This window comes from Heptranchias perlo, chromosome 22 (genome assembly GCF_035084215.1).
Source record: "Heptranchias perlo isolate sHepPer1 chromosome 22, sHepPer1.hap1, whole genome shotgun sequence".
NCBI classification, from domain to species: Eukaryota; Metazoa; Chordata; class Chondrichthyes; order Hexanchiformes; family Hexanchidae; genus Heptranchias; species Heptranchias perlo.
This window is the reverse complement of record NC_090346.1, coordinates 21,103,060-21,126,617: the sequence shown is the minus strand read 5'-3', so window position 1 is coordinate 21,126,617 and position 23,558 is coordinate 21,103,060. Positions and strand designations below refer to the sequence as shown.

At 41.9% G+C, this 23,558-nt stretch overlaps 2 protein-coding genes across 8 annotated transcripts in view; one reads left to right on the top strand and one right to left on the bottom strand.

Moving 5' to 3' along the window:
- The window catches only part of luc7l (LUC7-like (S. cerevisiae)), a 37,217-nt gene extending 32,480 nt beyond the window's left edge, over nucleotides 1-4,737 (bottom strand). The window contains exons 1-3 of one of the 2 annotated variants that reach the window (XM_068003130.1): nucleotides 4,536-4,552; nucleotides 1,999-2,069; nucleotides 1,076-1,170 (exon numbers count right to left, since the gene is read on the bottom strand). Coding sequence is in view for 1 of the 2 variants with exons in the window: in XM_068003128.1 (XP_067859229.1) it covers nucleotides 1,076-1,170; nucleotides 4,536-4,596 (156 nt within the window). In the remaining variant the exon portion in view is untranslated. Of the gene's footprint in view, nucleotides 1-1,075; nucleotides 1,171-1,998; nucleotides 2,070-4,535 lie in introns of both variants that reach the window. The other variant, XM_068003128.1, reaches the window with a different exon arrangement.
- Nucleotides 4,738-4,884: 147 nt separating this feature from the next.
- fam234a (family with sequence similarity 234 member A) overlaps nucleotides 4,885-23,558 on the top strand; it is a 67,673-nt gene continuing 48,999 nt past the window's right edge. For 4 of the 6 annotated variants that reach the window (XM_068003122.1, XM_068003125.1, XM_068003127.1 and 1 more), the window contains exons 1-6: nucleotides 4,887-4,993; nucleotides 15,143-15,514; nucleotides 15,810-15,923; nucleotides 16,900-17,088; nucleotides 19,228-19,358; nucleotides 21,342-21,501. In XM_068003122.1, the coding sequence (XP_067859223.1) occupies nucleotides 15,244-15,514; nucleotides 15,810-15,923; nucleotides 16,900-17,088; nucleotides 19,228-19,358; nucleotides 21,342-21,501 (865 nt within the window). In that variant the 5' untranslated portion in view covers nucleotides 4,887-4,993; nucleotides 15,143-15,243. Of the gene's footprint in view, nucleotides 4,994-5,870; nucleotides 6,009-15,142; nucleotides 15,515-15,809; nucleotides 15,924-16,899; nucleotides 17,089-19,227; nucleotides 19,359-21,341; nucleotides 21,502-23,558 lie in introns of all 6 variants that reach the window. The other 2 variants (XM_068003124.1, XM_068003123.1) reach the window with 2 other exon arrangements.

Below are 23,558 nucleotides of genomic sequence, written 5' to 3'. Positions count from 1 at the left end.
ACAATTTACTCATGGTTTATTGATATTCCAATTTTGGGTTGAGAGTAACACAAATTGCTTTTAGCCATCAAATACCTTGATATAAGAGTGTGACTGCAATGCTCATATTGCTTATTATTAGGGTACAAATTCCAAGAATATTGGCACCAAACAGTTGGATACAAATAGAAGGGCTAAAATCATTAATTAACTGTTAACTGGAGTTCAATGTAAACTTTTTGGGTTGATTGGACCAAGAAACAGTTGCTTTAGTAAGCAACCTAATAGTAGTACCACAGTAATGCTCAGTTATTAGTTGGCATATTCAAATCCCACACTTGAACTTGAAATGCCTCAGCTAGGCACTTGTCTTGAGACACAACTAGATGGAATACCATATAAAAATCAACATTATATCTTTGGGCAAAAATTAAATAATGCCACTGTGGTACTGATATTGGTTTCAGGCCAGTACCTGTATAGTATACGTAGTTAGGAGACAAGAGTTATGTAGTCAGCTGTACATTACACTGAAGTCCACTTCACAGACAGCTCACTTATTTATTTATGCGAGAACTGATGGAAATGTTGCTTTTTTTCCTAACATTAAAAAAATTCCATACTAAGTTTAAGAAGTGCTTAGGTCCAACGGACTATCGGGACACTTTTAAAACATGGCTTCACACAGATTTGGAGATATACTGCAGTCGGTGTGAAGGATAAGAGTATGAGACTACTGGAGACGGTCTCACATTGTTTCACTTTAGTGTGCTTGGAAGTCAGGATTACAGATCTAACTCCTAAGAGGCACTGCCACTTTTACATTGATGCTTTGCATACAGTCGTATATTGGCGCTGAAACTTGTTCTACTTGCCCTGATTATATACGACACCAGTTGGGTGATTAGAGGAGGAATATACTGCAGTCATGGAGAAATCTGAAGTGCAGACCATCCATTCTAATAGCCTGGAGGGGGAGGAAACCATAAACCAGAAGTACCAGATTTCAATAAAAGTTGTGTGTGCAAATATTGCATTAACCGTTCTTCTTTGTAATCTCCCAAAACAGTAAAAAGGGATGAATAAAACTACATACCGTTCCAGAAAGAATATCATGAGGACAGCAACCAAGAAGATGACTCTTGCAAACTCTATCATCTGAGAATTTCACACGTTGTCGTGTTGCATCTCCTGAAACAAGCCAGTTTAAAGTTGATGAGCTCAGAATTGAACAGAAGTGCTTTTGAATAAATGGACTTATCGCCAGGCTGCTTTACAGCCAACTTACTGTACCAATGCCTTCTTGCATGTAATAATGTGACTACTTCTTCATCTTTACTGCAGAATAAAAACATTCTTTATACAACGTACACAGAATTCATTTAGAAACACCTTGGGAACGCATTCTTCTTAAATCTTGGGCCTCTGGAATGTTGTACTTTGATCAGACTACATAGAAAATGCCATAATGGCATGCCTTTTTAAAAAAAATTGCAAAAACATCAAAAAATGTCCAAAACATGTTATAAGCGCTTTTTTTAAAAAAGTGAATGATGGCCACAGTCTGCTTTTACTGACACCACATGACAACGTCCAACACTTTCAGAAGCAAAAGAACTCAGGTTAGGATTTGAATACACACTGTGAGCGTCCAAAAGATACCACCCAGCATTTTCAACCTTTGTGCCTCATCTGCAGAGATTTTTACTTGCTGTAAAAAATTTAAAGGGGAAAGTTTTCTGGGCCACACCTGTAGCAAGGTAGTTACCGGAATGATACAAAGAATAAAGGTAAAATGTAACTGTTATGTGACAATTTAACGCCATTTTGTGTATGTGATAAACGTGTAATATTCAAATATCATTCCTCTAGACTTGCAAGTATCCAAATACTACTGTAGTGTTTCCCATTGTATGCAGTTTATATTTAGTCTAAACTATGTTGTTTATATTAATTACTTCTGAAAAGCAAACACTTTTTTGATATTCATAACAGCTTTAAAAATTATTCATGACTCACGGCTCGATGAACATGAGGCTTTTCTGCAACTCCCTTGCAGATTGATGTAGGCAGGCAAAGATACATTGAACCTTTATAAATAAAACAAGGGGCCACAATTGTTCAGTTTGTATGAATAGAGATATGGGAAGCAAATTTCAAATGCAACTAAATAAAACATAACTGAGTTTCCTGTAAGAAAATTGAAGTTAGGTGCAAACCATAAATTTGCACTAAATTGTCAAAAATCAAAAACCTAAAAGGAACATTCAGATAACAGCTAGTGACTTTCAGTTTAGAACAGGAAACAGAGGACAAAAAGCAAGCATTTGACAAACAGCAAAAGAGCAAACTGCTTCTAATAATTCCAGAAATGTTTAACAAATTAAAAAATGCAAAGTGTCATTGTTTGGTTTTATCTTGTTTAAATTACAGCTTTCCCTTCTCCTATAGGTAAGAAAACACAGTAAGCGCCTTTTAAGAATTTTTATAAAATTTTTAACCAAACTGTTTTGAAAGGAACTGCATTTTTATTTGCAATCCCGAGGTTCAAAACCTATTAAAGGGTTCCCCTCTCAATATAAATTGCTGAATCAACCTTGTTCTTTTTAGAAGTTCTAAACTTTAAAATTAACTGTCAAGTACAGTCAGCTAATATATATGTTCTTAAAAAAAATTCAACATTTTTGATCAGACAAAACTTATTTGATCTATGACTTCCCAACTGAAATGCCATGGACGTAGTGAAAATAAATCAACAGTACCCAAGTGTGCCATCACTGAGAAGGTGTTGGTGCTAAAATAGGTAGTTTTGCTAGTATCAGAGGGGACAAAAAGACAATAATAAAAGATCCGGAAAGGAGTTTCCCCAAACATAAACTGAGATGTGTAATACCCACTTCTGACTTTTAGGACACTCATCCTTGGAGGTATCCATGTGCTAAAATTATCAAAAAGCAATCATCACATTTCTGATTCACCAGTTGCCACAAATATGCAAACATCAAAAGGTGGCTCTTTTTAAAAAATAAGTTACTAATGTTACCATTGCAAAAGACTTTCAAAGAGTAACCCCTTCCCTCCCATGGGGGAATGTTGTATACAAACAACATACTATATATGTACAAACTGAAGATCATGGTATTTATTCAAGTTCCAAAGGGTTTATCAGAAAAAAAAACCATGTTTTTTGCTTTGCTTGTGTAACAGGTACAAGTGTAGGAGCAGGATAGGAAATGTTACACTGAAATAAACCTTCCCACTCTTCACTCATGAGGAATATTTATTTTGCTAATGTTGAAACTATGCAACTTAGGTTAATAACATAATACATTCACCTACAACTCAAAATATGCACCATATCTTTAGGCACAGTCTTTTGGAGACGTAAAATACATTGTTTTCAAAATAAATGTGCACGCCTATCAAGAGTAACATTGATACATACACTGCAGTATTGAACCAATTAACATCCATCAAAGCTTTCATAGAATCTCTTCTATTCCACCTCAAAATGTATTAGTGTTTTCTAGGCTGATTATATTACTACACTGCACATTACCATCTCTCAACTTTATAAATTAAAAAAATTAAAATGGGAAACCTATTGCAGACCTGTTGGATACGACAATCTACGAAACACATGGGCACTACACAATAGATGTGAATCTCTCTTTTGTTAACTTGTTCCAATTTTACCTATATAAATTGAATCTCAAAATTAATTTTCTCTATAAATCAGATACCTGTTACACATACAGCATAGCTTAATTGTATATGTGTTTAACACAAGATATTTCTCCTTGTGACATCCAAAACCCATAAACGACTGCAAATCCATTTTGTTAATGACACTGGTTAACAAAGAGCACGCTAAGTGCATCATATATCATAGTTTGTCTAAAATGCTTGGCCCAGAGAACTAAATGGGGTTGAGTTCTCCTTCAACGTAAATGTTAACTACAATTCACAATGATCAAACAGATTGTGTTGGGTAGAATATTATTTACTTGCATTTCTCAACAGTAGATTTGTGTGGATTGTTTCCAATTGCAATTCCACCTATTTAGTGCGCTTTAATAACAAGCAACGTTTTAAAAGAAACTAAAATAGCTGATGTATATTTTTTTAAGTCTGCCTCTTAACTCCGCCTCTTTCAGCCACACTCCAACTTAGTTTGGATTATATGTAACCACACATACATATATAGTGTAATTAATTTAAAAGCTAGTTGAACTTGACGGCCAAAATCTAGCACAGTGTCACTATTTCAACAATAACATTAAAGAGACAGTGTAGCATTCGGGGCCTACAATGCACAAACCATTCCATGTGGCCTCCGTCCGCACACTTGTACAGGTCAGCTACAAGTTAGCCCAGACTGGATCAGCTTCCGTTTCGAGTGAAGAACACGTTGGGTACTGTTGCATTTTTTTCTCTTCATTAGCGGCGGCCTCGACGGTTTTGTTAGAGAATTGATTTTAGTGCGAGAATTCAATCCGGATAAACAAGAAACGGTAGCACAGAAAATAAAATAACACGCAGGTATCTACACTTACCGTCCCTGGATGTGCCCATTAACTGGTCCAGCATCGCTCTCATTTGAGCTTGAGCGGACATTTTTTTTGTTTCAAGATCTCAGTTTTTTTTTTATTAATTGTAAAACAATATATTATATACATAAATGACGGAAACACTCCACTATAACCCTGAGGCCTAGTCGGCGCTCTCCTTCGGTAACGTACCAACCTTCCGGCACTCGCACAACGAACAAAACGTGAGGCATGCCGGGAGCTGTAGTGCGCGCCGGGAGTTTATTCCGCGGGTAAAGCTGGAGACGGACTACAATGCCCAGAGAGCACCGCGAACCCAGCGCAAGGGCGCAGGTCTTCGCCGGCTGGGGGACGGATGTGACGAAGGGCTCGGTGGCTGGTATTTGCGGTGGAACATCGGTGTTGGTTTGAGGTTCGCTTCGTGGGGATCGAGCTGCTGATCGCAGTAAGAATTCGATTGACTGGTTAGCCGGCTGATTCTTATTTATTATGTACCAAAGTGGCTGCTGTTTGAACTGCTGTTTAAATCGGTTGTTTATGCCGCACCGTCTTGTTTACAACGTCTTTCCGTTGGTGCGTGGCGCTTGTCCTTTTTTTTTTGCTGACACTTTGTAAAAACGTTTATTCCTGACATTGTCATGAAACGGAATTCTGCAAACCTCGTAATAGGACGTAGTTTAGGATATTCTGATCCCAAATCTGTAGTTTTTGTTCATCTTATTGTTAATGCCTGCTAAGTAAGATTAATATTCTCAAATAGAACCAGGATTGTGGAACAGACTTTTTGAGCAACAATTAAACCAGGACTTTCAGGAAAAGTGAGGAGAGAACTCGCTGCATGAAACTATACATCATAACGAACAACCTGGCCCAAATCTAATTATTTCAGTTTATGGCCTTCTGATGCATTGATGTTAAGAAAAGTCTAAAACCTTCTTGATCTGTAAACCTTGGTGAGTAGGTATGTGACTTAGGGATACCTCACTGATACACCTACCGCCACTTATGTAATGGTGGTAAATGGTTTGGGGCAGAAGTTGGGAAATGTAGTGGAGTAGGTTATGGCGGGCCTTAGAGGAGCTGGGTAATCTTGTTTTGGCAGGTGTGTTTGAGGTGGTAGGCATTACTGCCCCAAATCTGTCGGTAATTCAGAGGAAACTCCAGCCAAATGAGAGAAATGCTGCTGTACGCACATAACATTTGCTTTTTAAAATTCCCTTTCTCATCCTGTCTGCTCCAGTCTTTTTTTCTGCTCCCATGTACTTCATGTTGCTGGGTTGATCCAGCTCTGCATTGCTGCCTCTCCCAATAAGGGAAAGTTATGCTGATATTTCATCCTAGGCCTGAAAGCAACGCAGAGAAGGGTCATGAGGCTAATCCCTGATGTCAGAGGACTGAATCATGAGGAAAGTTAGAAAAACGTTGACACCACACTTGGAAAGGAAATGATTGGATGAGGATTTTACAGAAATATATAAGGTCAGAAGTGGAGTAGAGCCCTAATTCAAGTTAAAGAACTAATAGGGCAAGTTCAGAACTAGTGTTAACACTTCTTCACACAGAATGATTAGTACCTGGAATGCAATTCTTGGTAAGGTAGTATTGGTAAAAAAAAATTTTGAATAATTTTAAGAGGCAGTTAGAAGCAGTGATGGAGCAAACCATAGGCCTCTATGGTAGAATGGACCAAATGGCCCCATTTGTACTTTGTGGCCAAGTTATACTTGTCATACACATTGGGTATGCTGCATCTTAGACTGTATATGTGCCTACAGATAGACAGCAACCTGAGGTTTGGTGGAAACTGGAGACTCTGATATGTTCAGCTTGTGGAACATGCGTGCAGAAAAGTGTTGTTTGTCTATAGCCAAATGGGTTGAAGTAATGATGGTATTAAAGTATGTGGTTTCATTTGGGGTACTGTTTCGGTAACAGGGCACTTAGAACATCATAATATGATTAGGCAGAGTCAATATAGTTTTATGAAAGTGAAATCGTCTTTGACAAATCTATTAGAGTTCTTTGAGGATGTAACTAGCAGGTTATATAAAGGGGAACCAATGGATGTAGTATATTTGGATTTTCAAAAGGCATTCAATAAGGTGCCACATAAAAGGTTGTTACACAGGTAAGGGCTCATGGGGTTGGGGGTAACATATTAGCATGGATAGTGGATTGGTAGACAGACAGAAAAGAGAGTAGGGATAAACGGGTCATTTTTAGGTTGGCAGGCTGTAACTAGTGGGGTACTGCAAGGATCAGTGCTTGGGCCTTAGCTATTTACAATCTATATTAATGACTTGGATGAAGTGTAATGTAGCCAAGTTTGCTGACTTGGTCAGCAAAGCTAGGTGGGAAAGTAAGCAGTGAGGAGGACAGAGTCTGCAAAGGGATATAGACAGGTTAAGTGAATGGGTAAGAAGGTGGCAGATGGAGTATAATGGGGGGAAATGAGAGGTTATTCACTTTGGTAGGAAGAATAGAAAAACAGAATATTTTTTAAATGGTGAGAAACTATTAATTGTTGGTGGCAAGAGAGACTCGTACAAGAAACACAAAAAGTTAGCATGCAATTAGGGAAGCAAATGGCATGTGGCCTTTATTGCAAGGGGGTTGGAGCACAAGAGGAAGGAAGTTTTACTGTTGTACAACGCTTTGGTGAGATCTCATCTGGAGTATTGCATCCAGTTTTGGTCTCCTTATCTAAGGAAGGATATACTTGCCTTAGAGGCGGTGCAACGGAGGTTCACTAGATTAATTCCTGGGATGAGAGGGTTATCCAATAAGGAGAGATTGAGTCGAATGGGCCTATACTCTCTGGAGCTTAGACGAATGAGAGGTGATCTCACTGAAACATATAAGATTCTGAGGGGGCTTGACAGGGTAGATGCTGAGAGGTTGTTTCCCCTGGCTGAAGAGTCTAGAACTAGAGGGCATATTTGCAGGGTAAGGGGTTGACCATTTAAGACTGAGATAAGGAGGAATTTCTTCACTCGGGGTTGTGAATCTTTGGCATTCTCTACCCCAGAGGGCTGCGGATGCTCAGTCGTTGAGAATATTCAAGGCTGAGATAGATAGATCTTTAGACTCTAGGGGAATGAAGGGATATGGGGTCGGACAGGAAAGTGGAGCTGAGGTTGAAGATCAGCTATGGTCTGATTGAATGGCAGAGCAGGCTCAAGGGGCCGTATGGCCTACTCCTGCTCCTATTTCTTATGATGTGGAGATGCCGGTGATGGACTGGGGTTGACAATTGTAAACAATTTTACAACACCAAGTTATAGTCCAGCAATTTTATTTTAAATTCACAAGCTTTCGGAGGCTTCCCCCTTCGTCAGGTGAACGATGCTTATGTTCTTATTTGCTTCCAGCTGGAGCTGCTGTAATGTTGTTTCACTTCATAACAGCACCTGAGAAGGATCACAGTGGAGATAGAGGAGCTGAATTGGGGCGATATTTTACACCACTACAAACCTGAATAAGGTGCAGAAACTGTAGCATAACAAATATAGAGTTAGAGAAATGTAGAGTTGGATGAGGGTGCAGGGCTGGAGAAGGGTACAGAGATGAGGAGGGATGAGGCCATGAAGGGATTTGAACATGAAGATGAAAATTTTAAATTTGAGGCGTTGGGGTCTGGGAGCCAATGTAAATCATTGAGCAAAGGGGTGATGGGACTTGGTGTGGGATAAGATACAGGCAACAGAGTTTTAGATGAGTTGAAGTTTATGGAGGCCAACCAGGAGAGCACTGGAATAGTAGAGTCTGGAGGTGACAAAGGCATGGATATGGGTTTTGGCAGCAGCTATGCTGAAGCAGGGCAGAGACGGGCGAAATTGCAGAAGTGGAAGTAGGAGGGTTTTGTGATGGAGAGACTATGGGGTCAGAAACTCAGCTGTAGGATGTTTGTAGTGGTGTAAAATATCACCCCAATTCAGCTCCTCTATCTCCACTGTGATCCTTCTCAGGTGCTGTTATGAAGTGAAACAACATTACAGCAGCTGAGGTTATGAATAGTCTAGTTCAACTTAAACGGGGGATGGAATCAGTAGCAAGCGTATAGGGTTTGTGGCGGGGGCCGAAGACGATGGATTTGGTCTTCCTTATGTTAAACTGGAGGAAATTTGACTTGACTTATACAGGACTGAATGTCAGATAAGCAGTCTGACAACACAGAGGCAGTGGAGGGGTTGAGAGAGGTGATGGAGAGGTAAAGCCGGATGTTGTCGGTGACGTGTGAAACCTGACACCATGAGCGTAATTTTAACCCACAAGAACGGGTGGGCTGGGAGCTGGTGGGTAGCAAAAATCGTTGATTTCTTCAGCGGGACCGCAACCCAGGTGCGTTAGGATAACCGGAATTCCAGTCCCCACTTAATGCTGGCGGCCAGCTTGTTAAAGCAGCAATGTAGGTAATTTAAACAGTTGAGCTACTTAATTTTTTGTGGCTTCTGCAACAGAAATGGATTTAACTTCTCCTGCACATGTTTCCCATGGCTTTTGAAACACACCATTGAAACGGAGGTGAGATGCAGCCGAAGCTTATTTGGCCCTTTAAACCTGTGATCAACACATCTCAGTAAAAGGTCAGGTTTTGCAGCTGGTCACTCAGTTCTCTGACAAACATTTGGCTGGGTGTTCTTTCTGTCTCGCCTGAGAGTCTTTGTTCACTGAGAATTCTTGTGTTACCAACATTTTGGAGACCCTCAAACTAACAAGATCAGGATGGGGGACACAATGGATCTATTTCACAGTACATCTGAAGAGGCGAAACATCACCATCTGCGGCAGGTACGTTGTGCAGTTCTGGGATCTGCAGGTGCATAAGACAGAGGTGCGCAACAAGGACCTGGAGAAGAGCAGAGAGGGGACCAAAAAAGGAGCTAATGTCGCAGGAGGCACTCCCCATGTGACGGTATACAGACAGAGGCTGACCTTCCTGGACCTCTTTGAGGAGCAATGCCTATGCAGGCTGAGATTGAGTCAGGAGGTGGTTGCAGACATCTGTAGTCTCCTTCGGGAAGAGCTGTTCCTATCTGGACCTGGTGGCCACGCGTTGCCCGTTGCAGTTAATGTCGCCACTATCCTCAATTTCTTCGCCTCCGGATCCTTCCATGGCGCCATTGGTGATATCTCCAGGGGGTCTCAATTGTCTGCATATAAGTGTATGAGACAGGTAACAGATGGATTGTTTGCCAGGGCATCCGACTACGTGAACTCCCCCGCGACGACATTGGGGGCATGAGTGGGCAATGGGCTTCCCACGGGTGCAGGGCGCAATTGGTTGCACACACGTAGCAATCCGAAGACTACCACATGAGCCAGGAGTCTTCATAAACCGAAAGGGATATCATTCCATCAATGCACAGCTGGTGTGCGACCATCAGAAGAGATTTCTGCAGGCGTGTGCCAGATTCCCTGGTAGCTGTCATGCATTCATTCATTTTAAGAATATAAGAAATAGAAGCTGGAAAAGGCCATATGGTCCCTCGAGCCTGCTCCGCCATTCAATAAGATCAAGGCTGATCTTCTAACTCAACTCCCTTTTCCGCCCTATCCCCGTATTTTGCGCCAGTCCAACATCCCAGACAGGAGACAGACTCGAGGGCTGGCTCGTTGGAGGCAAGGGCTACCCCCTGCAAATGTGGCTCATGACACATGTGAGAAACCCACCACCAAGGCGCAGCAATGGTACAACCAGAGCCACATGACCACCAGGTGTGTCATTGAGCAAGCCATTGCCACGTTGAAGATATGCTTCAGGTGCCTGGATAGATCTGGGGGAACCCTTCAGTACTTGCCAGCGAGGGTGTCCAGAATAATTGGCGTGTGTTGCATCCTGCACAACATAGCGCAGCAGAGAGGTTTACAGGTGGAGCTTGAATGTGCTCATCAAGCAGCCTCTGCAGGCAGCAACATTGAAGAAGAGGAGGAGGACGAGGAAAATGAAGATGGGGCACCCATCGCCAGACTTGCCGCGCACATTGCTGCCCATGACGCCCTCATCTCTAACAGGTTCTCATAGTGAACGTTGCAAAATAAAGAATTTGAGATACTCGGGGCGCCTGGAACAACCGCCACCAGCACCACTAACCCCATCCCACTCCCTTTGCACAAAACAGTCCTTCAACCACGCATACACCCATTGCACACCCTGCCAATGGTTCCCCCATGTGTTGCCATTCATGATGAAGCAAATGAAAGGGTGACTTCACACTCGGGGCGCAATAATGGCCAAGAATGGAAGTGGTGATACTCAATAAATTTAATGTGCCAATATAAGAAAAATGATAAATTAACAACATGGCATTTCTTCAGACAGCCTCGTGCATGCCATTGTTGAACTACAATTGCTTAACCTCACGCTTTCTACCGCTTCTACGTGGTGCAACCCCTGTGGCTTCAGCAGAGGTAGTGGAAGGTTGCTCAGATCCATGCCCTGACTGCTAAGATGCTCTTGGCCTATGACCACTGGGTTTTAGAGCCCTTGAGGACCCCGCCAAACATTGTGCCCCTGCACCTGTGCAGGGGCAGTCTCGGCCATCGGGAGAGGAGGCAGCATTTTGGGTTACTGATTGAGGGGAGGGACTTTGAATTGCATTCCTAATTCCATGTCCCCTTTTGCCATCATCCCTCTCCCGGACCAGTGCCACATTGCTCCCACCACTCTGCTGGACAGCAGCTTGGAAAACAAATGTTGTAAGGCCATGGATAAGGTATCTGTCAGCCTGTTTTAAGGTAGCAGACATGTTGGCAGCCAGAGTCTGCACGACCGTGGTCATAGTCTGCATAGACCCATTTGAGAGCCATGCTTGAAGCTCAGTGGAGGCTGCCATTCTCTCCATTGCAGATATTCTCGCAATTACTTGCGACAACAATCCACTACTGTTGGAGTTGGACTCCTCCATCCTCCCTGCTATTATGGAGAGTGCACTTGGCACATTTTCCAGTACCTCGCAAAGGTGCAGCTATATCTCAATCATTCTCCTTCTCAACGATGGCCCCCAGGGTTCAGCATCTGTATCCAGCTGAGCAGAGCTTGCAGAGGATTTCCCCCCCCCCCCCCCCCCAGACGTGGACTCTCCACAGCTGACCCTGCCACCAGTGTCTGCTTGTGCTCACTTGTGAATGGCGAATCACCAGGTCACAACCCAACTAACTGGCTAACAGGACCCACCGAAGTGCTGGTGCATGGCTGTATGTCATGTGACGATGCACCATCAGAAGGAATAAGGTCCTCTGAGGAATCAATGTCTTCCATCTTGTCTAATTCTTCTTGAACTCGTGAAGGCCCTGGAAGACCACTGAAAGCAATATTAATTATGGTTGGGAAAAGTGACAATCTTTCCTATGACCACACTGAGGTCTGACACAGTTCACTCATTGATGAAATAAATTCATCATGTGTTTGAAAGATGTTAAAGTTCTGTCACCAGCCATCTGCGGGTTCCCAGTTTCTCCATCTCCGATGGATAGGGATGCAACTGGTCCCACTTATTTCCATGGCCGCATCCTTCGCATCTGTTAGCTGCACTATCTGTGGTGGACCACCTCCTGTTCTCGTCCTCTCCCTTACATTTTTCGATCTCCGCTTACAAGGGGAGAAAGAACAGACCTATAAGTGACTAAAGGTGCTGTATTCACCTGATGAATGATTGCTTTGGGTGAGGTTGACTATGAAACAGATTTATCAGAGGGTGACTTACAGACAGATGCATCACATTGCATCAGGATTTGGGTAAGTGGCAGTGGCGGGTACACAAATGGGGATGTGAGGAAGTAAATAGAAAGTGAAGGATGGTTGATGCTGAAACTTAAGTAAGTGTGAGGAGTGATATGTTGGAGTAGGCGAGCCAACACAGGGTGAGGTGGGGGGGGGTGCGGGGTGTTGTTGCACAACGCAGGATATGGGTGAAACATCAAATATACTCACTCTTCATGACCTGGTCAGGTCATTAAAATGCTTCCTGCACTGCAGCCAAGACCTGGGCACTGTGCTCCTGCTGCTTACCTCTTCTGCCACCTCCAGCCACACCTTGGTGGCAGAAGCAGGTTTCTCCCTCACCACTTGGGTATAACACTTCCCTTCTGCTTCTCACAGCAGCCAGTAGTACCTCAAGGAATGTTCCAAGAACCTGGGTGCTGTCTTTCCTCTGTCCTTCCTGTTTTTCCTTCAAAATCCATTTTTGTACCGGCCCTTTAAATAGTGGGCTTTAAATCACGTCATGCAGATGCACAATATGCCCGTTGTACAGCTTGGAGACGCAACACCCGGATGTAAAATTAAGTGCCTTCAATTGAGTTGCAATCGTACAATCCGACGCGCTCAACTTACTTAAGAACATAAGAAATAGGATCAGGAGTAGGCCATATGGCCCCTCGAGTCTGCTCCACCATTGAATAAGACCATGGCTGACCACCTATTTCAACTCTACTTTCCTGCCCTGTTCCCATATCCCTTGATTCCCTTAATGTCCAAAAATCTATCGATCTCATCTTGAATATACTCAACATCTAAGCATCCACAGCCCTCTGGGGTAGAGAATGCCAAAGATTCACAACCCTCTGAGTGAAGAAAGTTTTCCTCGTCTCTGTTAAATGGCCGACCTCTTATCTTGAGACTACAACCCCTAGTTCTAGACACCCCAGCCAGGGGAAACAACCTCTCAGCATCTACTCTGTCAAGCCCTTTAAGAATTTTATACATTTCAATGAGATCACCTCTCATTCTTCTAAACTCCAGAGAATATAGGCCCATTTTACTCAATCTTTCCTCATGGGACAAGCCCCTCATCCTAGGAATCAATCTAGTGAACTTTGTTGCGCCCCCTCTAAACCAAAACTGTACACAGTACTCCAGATGTGTTCTCACCAGAGCCCTATATAATTGCAGCAGGACCTCCTTACTCTTATACTCCAACCCCTTGCAATAAAGGCTGACATACCATTTGCCTTCCTAATTGCTTGCTGTACCTGCATGCTAACTTTCAGTGATTTGTGTGCAAGGACACCCAATTCCCTCTGAATACCAACCTTAGCCTCTCACCTTTGAAAAAATATTCTGCTTTTCTATTCTTCCTACCAAAATGGATAATTTCACATTTCCCCACATTATATTCCATCTGCCACCTTCTCGACCACTCACTTAACCTGTCTATATCCCTTTGCAGACTCTGCGTCCTCCTCATAGCTCACTTTCCCACCAGCTTTGTATCGTCAGCAAACTTGGATACGTTACACCCGGTCCCCTCATCTAAGTCATTGATATATATTGTAAACAGCTGAGGCCCAAGCACTGATCCTTGCGGCACCCCACTAGTTACAACCTGCCAACCCAAAAGTGACCTGTTTATTCCTACTCTCTGTTTTCAATCCATGCTAATATATTACCCCCAAACCCATGAGCCCTAATCTTGTGTAACAATTTCTCATGTGGCACCTTATCGAACGCCTTACTTCTGAGTTTCCCACGCGATAAATTACTCACCTGCTCAGTTCCCGCTTCCATGCTGAAATCATGCCCCATGTCTGTGGATGATGGTAAAAAGGGGCAACATATAGATGAGGAAGAGGAGGGGGTCCAAGGATGTATCCTTGGGGGAATTCCAGAAGTTGCAATGCAGGAGCAGGAAGAGAAACAATTGCTGGAGATGCTGTGGCTATGATTGCATAGGTAAGAATGGAACCAAGCGAGGGCAGTCCCACTGAACTGGACAATGGAGGAGAGGCATTGAAGCAAGATGGTGTGGTTGACCATGTCAAAGGTTACGCAGAGGTTGAGAAGAACAAGGTGGGATGGTATAACCATGTGTCACAGTTACAGAGGATGTCATTTGTGATTTTGATTAGAGCTGTTTCATGCTGTGGTAGAGATGGAAACCAAATGGAGAGATTCAAACATGGAGTTGTGGGAAAGATGGGCTCGGAGAATGCCGAGAGAGGCACAGAGGGTAGCAATAGGGAATTCAAGCCTGGGATAGTGGCAGTAGAGCAGGAAGGCAGAGGAATAACAGGGTTTGGGTAAGGCTTGCGGGGGGTGGGGGGGTGCAAAATACCCGAGAGGAAAGAAGTGTAAGGCTGGGTGACAGGGAGAGGAGGAGACAGGAGAGGAAGGCCTAAGGGTTAAGTGAAGGAAAAAAACCTCTCCCTTAATGGGACAGGTATGGAATGAGCAGCAGGAGAGGGGTGGTCTCAGAGACATTTAGCCAGTTCTCTATGTTCCCAAAAGTAGTATTTGAATGTTGAGCCCTGCCAGCATGTAGAATTTTACTTTCCTGTTGCAGAATATTGTCATGACAATTATGTTTTTGTAATAAAACATTTTTTGAAATTTCACTTTTATCTGTTACAACTTTGACATTAAACATGCTGATCACCACTTTCTACACTGCAGTGTAATTTCCCTTTGTTTCCTCTGCTGCCTATTCTATGAACTGCAGTTGTTATGGGATTGGTAATTATATCCTACAGCAGCTCTTTGTTATGGATAACATGGGGATGTGCAAATAGAAGGGACCAGTTTCAGCAGTCTGGATTTTTTTTTTAACCAAACATTCACAGTAGCAATAAGCTTTGTACACTATATGATTTAAACTGTGTTTTTAACCTTGCAGGAAGAATACTGTGCAAATCGAGAAAAGTTGTTCGAAGGGGGGAACAAAGCGTATTTTGAATGAGTAACTCGGATATCTCCATTGTGATGTAGACTAGGACTATGACGGAAAACAAAGATTTGGAGGCAGAGATACATCCTCTGAAAAATGATGAGGTCAGAAACCAAGACTCAAATGAAGTTTCTAACAGACACAAAGAAATCAAGTGCAAGAAGCTTACAAAATTTGGTCAGCTTTCCCGTTGGAGAACTGCTACGTTCTTCTTGTTTTTATTTTTATGCCTAATTGTGGTGTTTGCATTTTCCTTCATAATTCCTTGTCCAGTGAGGCCTGTGTCGCAAAGGACATGGAACAGAACATTTGAAAATGCAGGTAAGGTATAACAAAGTTAAACATGTTCCTTTTATAATGCATGAGTCTCGGATAATTAAATGAAAAGAAACACAATGATGTGAGCAATCTAAATTTGGTGATTGCCATTTTAATGAAAAATTATTGTTTTTATTACAATATAAATTGTAATTGTTAGCTTCTATATTTTATTTGTGTTCTTGATGTATTTGATATTTTGATGAATGCAAAGAAGCTAGCTTGAATTAATAAAACAGAAGTATTTGAAACCTGATAACAATGTACTGATATATTTGTGTTATTTGCATTGTTGCAGTAACTTACCCTTTTCTCACACTATGGGATGTGAACAAAGACAAAGTTACTGATGTGATATTTGCATTTAAGGATTCCAGCAACACTAACATTAATGGATCATGTGCAGCTGAGGGTAAGGGACTATTATAATTTTGTGGAACATTTTTTTTCTTCTGTATTACAATGGTGCTCAGACTTTTGAATCTTCTAACCCTACAGTTAAATTAATGCCTTCACATTACAGTTATTCAGATCATGATTCTACAAAGCTTTTTTGTAATTAAATCAAACAAGCTATTTATGTAAGTAGCTCTGGGTAGACAGTCCTCCAATTTTATTGATAGTAAATTCAACCACATCCTTTTCTGTGAAGGTGTTATCTCTAACTGGCCCCCCACCTCCCGTTTGCCAAATTCAGTTTGAAGACAGCATAACCAACATTCACAGTTTGTTAATTTATTGATACTGGACTATTGTTTTAATGTGTGCAGTTCACAGTATTGAAAATTATAAAATGAACAAAGTACTTTATCACACTATTTTCTGAAAAAATGTATCCTTGGATGTTCTTATGAAAGCTTGCAGGTTATTTCTATATAATTCACAATCTCTGAAAACAAATTTGCATTTTCCTGTTGCAAACTTTTCATCAGCAAATTCGCCTCAACTAAGCATATTTAACAAATGGATGAAAACTCTTGACACAAGAAGTTAAATTACAGACTAAACAATATGACTTAAAAAAAAAATAAAAGTATAAAGACTTATATTTCTGTACCTTTTTGTGGTATGTTCAGACTTGTATGTCTAAAGAAAAAACAATGAAAATACAGATGAGGTGCAAATGTAATCTGAGGGAAATGTCTGATCAGGTTACAATATCGCTGAGTATTTTCTCTCTTTGTTTTCACGAAGCATTGCATCTGGTTTCTGTAGAACCTCTGTGTTGATCATTCAGTGCTGATCTTGAACTACAAAGAAGTAATGTAAATTTTTTTTTTTACAGACACTGCTTTCTTTTTAATTTGCTTGCATGTTCTAAAATGCCTATTTGTATAACAATGTTATTTCTTGGTTAATTAATGTTATTCTGCATTTTTTTTTTGAAGGCCTTTCTTTTCTTTGTGCCTACGTAGCTGTTCTCTCAGGAACAAATGGGAGCCTCCTATGGCAGAGAGCTTTAGCAGAGGACGTTCAGCATGTGCAATGTGGGATTGAAAATCTTGGTGGTACGAAGTCTTCAGGATGCCTAGTCATTGGCATCCCTCATCTCCTTACTGCAATCAGTTCTTCTTCTGGTATATATTTTAGAATAGATTTATCTTTTTGATATTGTTCTCCGAAGGACTTTTTAAATAAGAAAAAAAGACCAAACATTTAAATAGATTAATTAAAATAAGAAAGTACTTTCTATAAGTATGAATAACATACCCAGCTTATTAATCAAATATTAGATCAGGAAGGTTTAGAAGGTGGGGGGATAACTTAATCCAGGATGGATAGGAAGGAGACAGATACGTAGGGATGAGGGGAGGGGGAAGAGAAACATGGGGAGACAGAAGGAGGAGAAGTGAGAGAGAAATGGACAGTAGAGGAGGATAGTGGATGGCAGGGGTCAGGGATGGGGAGGTGAGAGATGGGGGGGGGGGAAAGAGGGAGGGAGATAGAAGCAGGAGGGTGTGGTGGAGAGGGGGGAATGGGGAGAGAAAAAGTAGGGCATGGCAACCTTTCAGCTGTGAGGGAGGAAATACAGTGAGTTCTCCTTCCCTTCCTCAGGCCTAGATTTTTTTTCTTCTGAGGGGAGGGTGATGTTTGTAAGGAACTAGGTTGCCTTCCCCCAGCTCCTGATTTTCTGGTCAGGAGTGGGGAGGTTAATAGTTACCTCCTTCCACCCAGGAACCACTTCTCTGCTCATTGAAGGAGGGGGTGTTTGTGTACAAGCTTCCTCTAACCAGAATTTGATTTTTTTTTGTTCAATGGGGGAGGGGTGGTATCACCTTTATGGATTTCTGACTATGATACCATAGGAGAATCTTGGTATAATTTATGTAAAAAAAAATGCTACTATAAAATTTAATTCACAGAACAGCAGAGTTGGGAAATGTTGATTAGGATTCAAATGAAGGATTTAGACAATGAAAGTTAGGTTAGAAAATCCAGTGAACATTCACAGCTATGGAATTGGGGATGCTTCTATTCATGTGAGCTCAGCGTGCTAAAAATTTAGTCTTGGGAGAATGGGTCATTGGCTTGGTTCACAGACTTATTGGCAAACTCCTTAAGAGGCAAAGAGTTGTGTGCCCTGGTGTTCCACTTCCTGTAAATAATCAGAGTGTAAGAGAAAAGAGATACTTGGACAGTTAGTGAAGTTTTGAACAAAGGGACTGTGAGGCATCTGGGCCCAGAGCTAGAAGTTACAATGCCAGAGGTCACTTTTTGCAGTTAGAAGTTGTCTAGAAAGAAGTAATGCCAAAAATAAGTCAGTTAGTCCATGAAAGGGACAGAACGCGGTTTTATTATTTTCTCATTTTTCAATAAGTGAGAGTGACTGAAGAAAGTGGGATTTGCTTTGACTGTCACTTGTCTGTAAAGCAGCTTAACAATTTGCATCAGGCCATGTCTCACTGAAGTGTTTCTCAATCTGCCTGCTGAAAGAAGTGCTCAAGGTTACATGTGGAAGCTCCTATATTCAGTTGAGATCACAAGTGGATCCTGTTGTTACACCTTCAGGTTATGCTATTATATAATTAGATATTGGGCAGTATGGGTACAGTCCTGAAAGTAAGATTCTCAGACTGCTTATGGGAGTGATCAGCATTGCTGAACCTGAGAGAATATCTAAGGCAGACGCGTAACTTGTATTAGCAGTGGAATTTATAGGTGAGCTTCCTCTGCCAAGGATCTGGTTTGCTGCTGAATGTGAGGAGGGGTTGGAGGTTGTAGGTGAGCTTCCTCCACCCTGGGTCAGTTTTTGTGTGCTTAGTGGTGGAGGTGGGGGGGAAGGAAATGGGCTTTCCTCAGAGGCTCCAATATGTTTCTCTGTGGTGGGAGAGGGGGTGGTGGTTAGATGAGCTCTTCCTATATCTGGAACATGTTTATCTGCTTGAAGAGGATGTAGGGGAGGGGGCTTCCTCAAAACAGCTAACAATTTTCAGATTAGGTGTGTTCTTAAAGCTTACGACTGGGTAAGTAATGGGGGAAAGGGGTCAGGGCAAGTATTGGAGACATGGGATGCAAAGGGAGAACACAATAACATTACAGGCTTCTTTGGGATGTCAAGTGAGGCAAATGTCGACTGGAAAAGTGCGGATAATCCGGAAATGTGAAGCTTTCGAATGTACCAATGGCTGGCGGTATTTTTTTCCAAAAATGGCCTTAAGCTATATGTGCCGTTTGATTTTGTGGATGCTTACAATGTCACATGCATTCTATTTAAGGAGAAACATTGTGGACACTCAACGCTAGTTTCGCTGTTGACTTTTCTGTGATTGGTCCTGCATTGATACTTCCAGATCTGGATGGTGATGATGTTGAAGACCTTTTGATCTTTTTTAGACCTGCTGATCAGGTATGGCAAAGGGAATTCTTCTGCCATTGATGGCATTGGCTTTGGTTGTGGCATGCGAAGTGTGTGAACTTTTTTCTTGCCATTATAAATCCAAAATGATTGAGACGAGAGTAGTTTTGTTTTTTTGTAACTTAGAACGTGTTGTTATGTTGCATATTTGCAGGAGAAATTTGCAGGGCTATGGGGAAAGAGCAGGGGAGTGAGACTAATTGGATAGATCTTTCAAAGAGTTGGCACGGACAAGTGGTCTCCTGTGCTGTATGATTCTATATTGTTCAGAAATCCTAAACATATAGGTTTGCCAAGAGATTGAGTGTATACGTACTGCACTGTATTATGATAGGATACTTGCTTGTGTCTACAATTCTCCAGAGCTTGGTCCCTGTAAGGAGAGATGAAAAATGTCAGGATGAGTCTCCTTGGTAACTCTTAACCACCTAAAATTGCCAATTATTGAGCATTATGTTGGGGGGGAGAAAAAGCCTGTGAAGAAGTTATCTGTTTGCCTATTGGTTGGGGAATAAAGTGTCGTGTAGAGAACCTAAAAAAACAAAATAATTAAGTATGAGCTATAAAGGGAATTGGAAGGCGGGGGGGAGTGGGAGCAGAACTTCAACCACATACTATGATCTCGCAATCATGGAACTTAAACATACTGCCGTTCAACTTCTTGCAAATTGTAAAACTTCTTTTATCATTCCCTCCTCCACTCTTTCCTTTTCTCTCCTTAAGACAATGACCTAGATTGGTACGCCTCCATGAGCAATCATTGTTAATGCATGAACCTGGACCAGAGTTGCCCAACCTAATGAACCCAGGGCTGAATATATGTATCAAAACCAGTATATGATTGCACAATGGGAGCCCCTATATCTATCTATCTCTCTCTCTCTTTCTCTCTCTCTCTCTCTCTCTCTCTCTCTCTCTCTCTCTCATGTAAGACTCATACACAATAAAGAGACCTCGATATAGAAATAAGCAAGATCATGTGAGGCCCCCTATCTCCTTTTCCTCCATCCTTCCCCCTCACTCATTCAGCCTCTATTTTCTAAAACCTTTTTTTCTCATTCTTTATCTTCCTGTCCTCTCTTCTGGTTTTCTCTCACTTCTCTTGTTCTCTATCTTTATCTTTCTCTTTCCTTCCCCCTCTCTTTCCTTTCTCTCTTTTCCTCCTCCTCCCTACTCTTTCAAGTCATAGTACAACTTTGGAAAGATCCTATTATTTTCAAGAATATAATTCTCTGCTTCAAAAGACATTCCTTCTGTGAACATAGGCAGCGGGAGGGACCTAGCTGGAGTCACTGAAGCAGCATGCAGAGCAGGAAAGGATGTATTAGATCTTTAAAATTGTAAGAACTGGTAAATGCTGCCCCCTGACTGATCAAAATCCATCAATCAGGGAGCAACTTTTCTGGTCCACCAGGCCCTTGAACTTTAAACAGCTTGAAGATGCTGAAGTTACCTTTATGCACAAGCACAAAGGAAGAAGGGAACTGCCAGGAGCTTTGTGAGCTGGATAAAAGCTTGCATTTGGACATTAGCTCTTGTTAATAGCAACGTTGACATGCTGTTAAAACAAAGTCCACACACCTTAATCCTGTGCATGTCCAGAACTGGTGCACTTCCAGCAATGGTCAAAGATAGGTATCAGTAGTTGGGACCCTGGTATTTTTCTTCCTCTCCCTGGTCCAGGCCTAGGGATTCCAAGATGAGTTGCAGTGGTCCCATTATTGCCCTGTCTGAGATTCACTAACTGAAGCCATACCAAGACCCAAAGTGGGGTCTTCATGGTCTTTACAGTTCAAGGCAGCACCATTGGGGACGGTTTATCCACAGAACCATCAGGCTGTTTCCCAAATTGTAAGACAATTACTAATTTTCTATTATACAGTAACCACAAGCAATTAAACATTTTAATCCTGTTGTATTTAATGTTATATGAATTGCAGACTATATTTTTAAAGATATGGTTTTGTCTTTCAGGTTGGCTCTATCACTAAGTTGATCTTTCTGCTATTGTCTGGAAAGAGCGGAGATCCCATTGGTAAAGAGGTGTGCCACAATATTACTGAAGGTTTTGTGCATTTCAGTCCACTGATTCACATTACCAACACTGGAGCCTACTATATTCTCTTCATTCAAGGTACTGCAGACTGAACAATATTTTTATTTGTATTTTTTCCTTCTTAATTTTCCCATCTCTTCTACCTGGCTTTCATTAAAAGCTGTGCTTCATTCTAGGATACGTTTTCACAGGTGATATGGCCCTCCAGTACCTTACTTAAATCACCATTCTTTATGAATATGAACAGCAAATGATAGTGGATTGTTTGACAATGAGGCAATAGCAACAAAGCTTGATTCCATCCACGTGTACTTGTGTTAGCTTAGATAAGCACCATTGCCTTTGAATTAGAAGGTTGTGGGTTCAAGCCCCATTCAGCTCATATGTCATTGCAGTACTGAGGGAGTGCTGTATTGTTGGAGGTCCATCTTTTATTTGAGATATTAAACTGAGGCCCTATCTGCCTATTTATGTAGGCACTTTTTTGAAGAAGAGTAGGGATTTCTCCAGAAGGCTTGGCCTATATTCATCCCTCAACCAACACAACCAAAATAGATTATCTAGCCATTTATCTCATTGTTTGCCTACAAAATACTAGAGACTGAATTCATTGGCTGTGAAGCACTTGGGATGTTTTAGTGATGTAAAAAGTGTTACATAAATGCAAATTCTTTTATTTCTTAAATCTAGCACAGATTTGCTGGATAATGATCAGGACTGGGAACACTATTTGCTGAGACCAATTGTAAACCTCCACTTCTGCCCTGACTTAATGACCAATTCATTTAACATACATCATTGGGTCAAAGCAACCCAATGAAGGTTAGAGTCAGAGATAAATGATCCCACAACCAACAGATCAGAGCAAAGCTAGCTCGACAACATCCAGTTGAGAATGGTGGTCAACATTTCGACAACTAAAAGGAAGAGGAGGCTCCATGAACATTCTATCCTCAACCACGGCAGAGCCTAGCATGTGGGTGCCAGAGACAAGGCTGAAGTATTTTTAAGTGTCTTCAGCCAAAAGTGCCAAGTGGATGATCCTACATGGCTATCTTCTGAGGTCCCCACCATCATAGATTCAAATGTCTAGCCAATTCAGTTCACTTGATGTGACACTAAGAATGAGCTGCATACAATGGATACAGCAAAGGCTTTGGGCTCTGATAACATTCCAGCTGTACTGCTGAAGATCTGCACATGAGAACCAGCTGACCCCCTAACCAAGTGCAGCTGTGACACTGGCATCTACCTGGCAATGTGGAAAATTGTCCCGGTGTCCTCTATTCACAAAAAGCAGGACAAATCTAACCTGGTCAATTACCACCCAATCAATCTCTTCCCAACTCACCAAGAACCTGCTCAGTTCAGTTTCCACCAGAAGCACCCAACTTGTGACCTTATTAAAGCCTTCATCCAGATGTGGACATAAGAGTTGAATTTCTGAGGAGAGTTGAGAGTAGTTGCCTTGACATCAAGGTAGCATTCAACCAAGTATGGCACCAAGGAGCCCTAGCAAAACTGAAGTCAATTTGAGATCAATGGGAAAACCGTCCAGTGGCTGGAGTTATATCTGATACACAGGAAAATAGATGGTCATGGTTGTCGGAGGCCAATCATTGCCATCTCAGGAAATCGTTGCTTGGGTTCCTCAGGGCGGTGCCCTTAGCCCCACCATCTTTAGCTGCTTGATCAAAGATCTTCTGTCTGTCATGAGGTCAAGAGCGGGGCTGCTGTTTGACTGCTTTGCAGTATTCAGTTCCATTCACAACTCCTCTGATAATAGGACCTGGATAACGTCCAGATTTGGGCTGACAAGTGGCAGGTACCATTTGTGCCACGTAAGTCCCAGATAATGACCATCTCCAACAAGAAAGGACTCAATTATTGCTTCCTGGTGTTCAATGGCACCACCATCATTAACAACTTGGGAAGGGATATCACCATTGGCCATAACAACACCTTGACTACAAGAGCAAAGCATAGGCTGGGTACTCTGTGACAAGTAGCTCATGCCCTGACCTCTCAATGCCTCTCCAACATCTTAAAAAGCTCATCAGGAGTGTGATGGAATACTTACTACTTGCCTGGATGGCTGCAGCTGCAATAACAGGCAGAAGTACACCACCATCCAG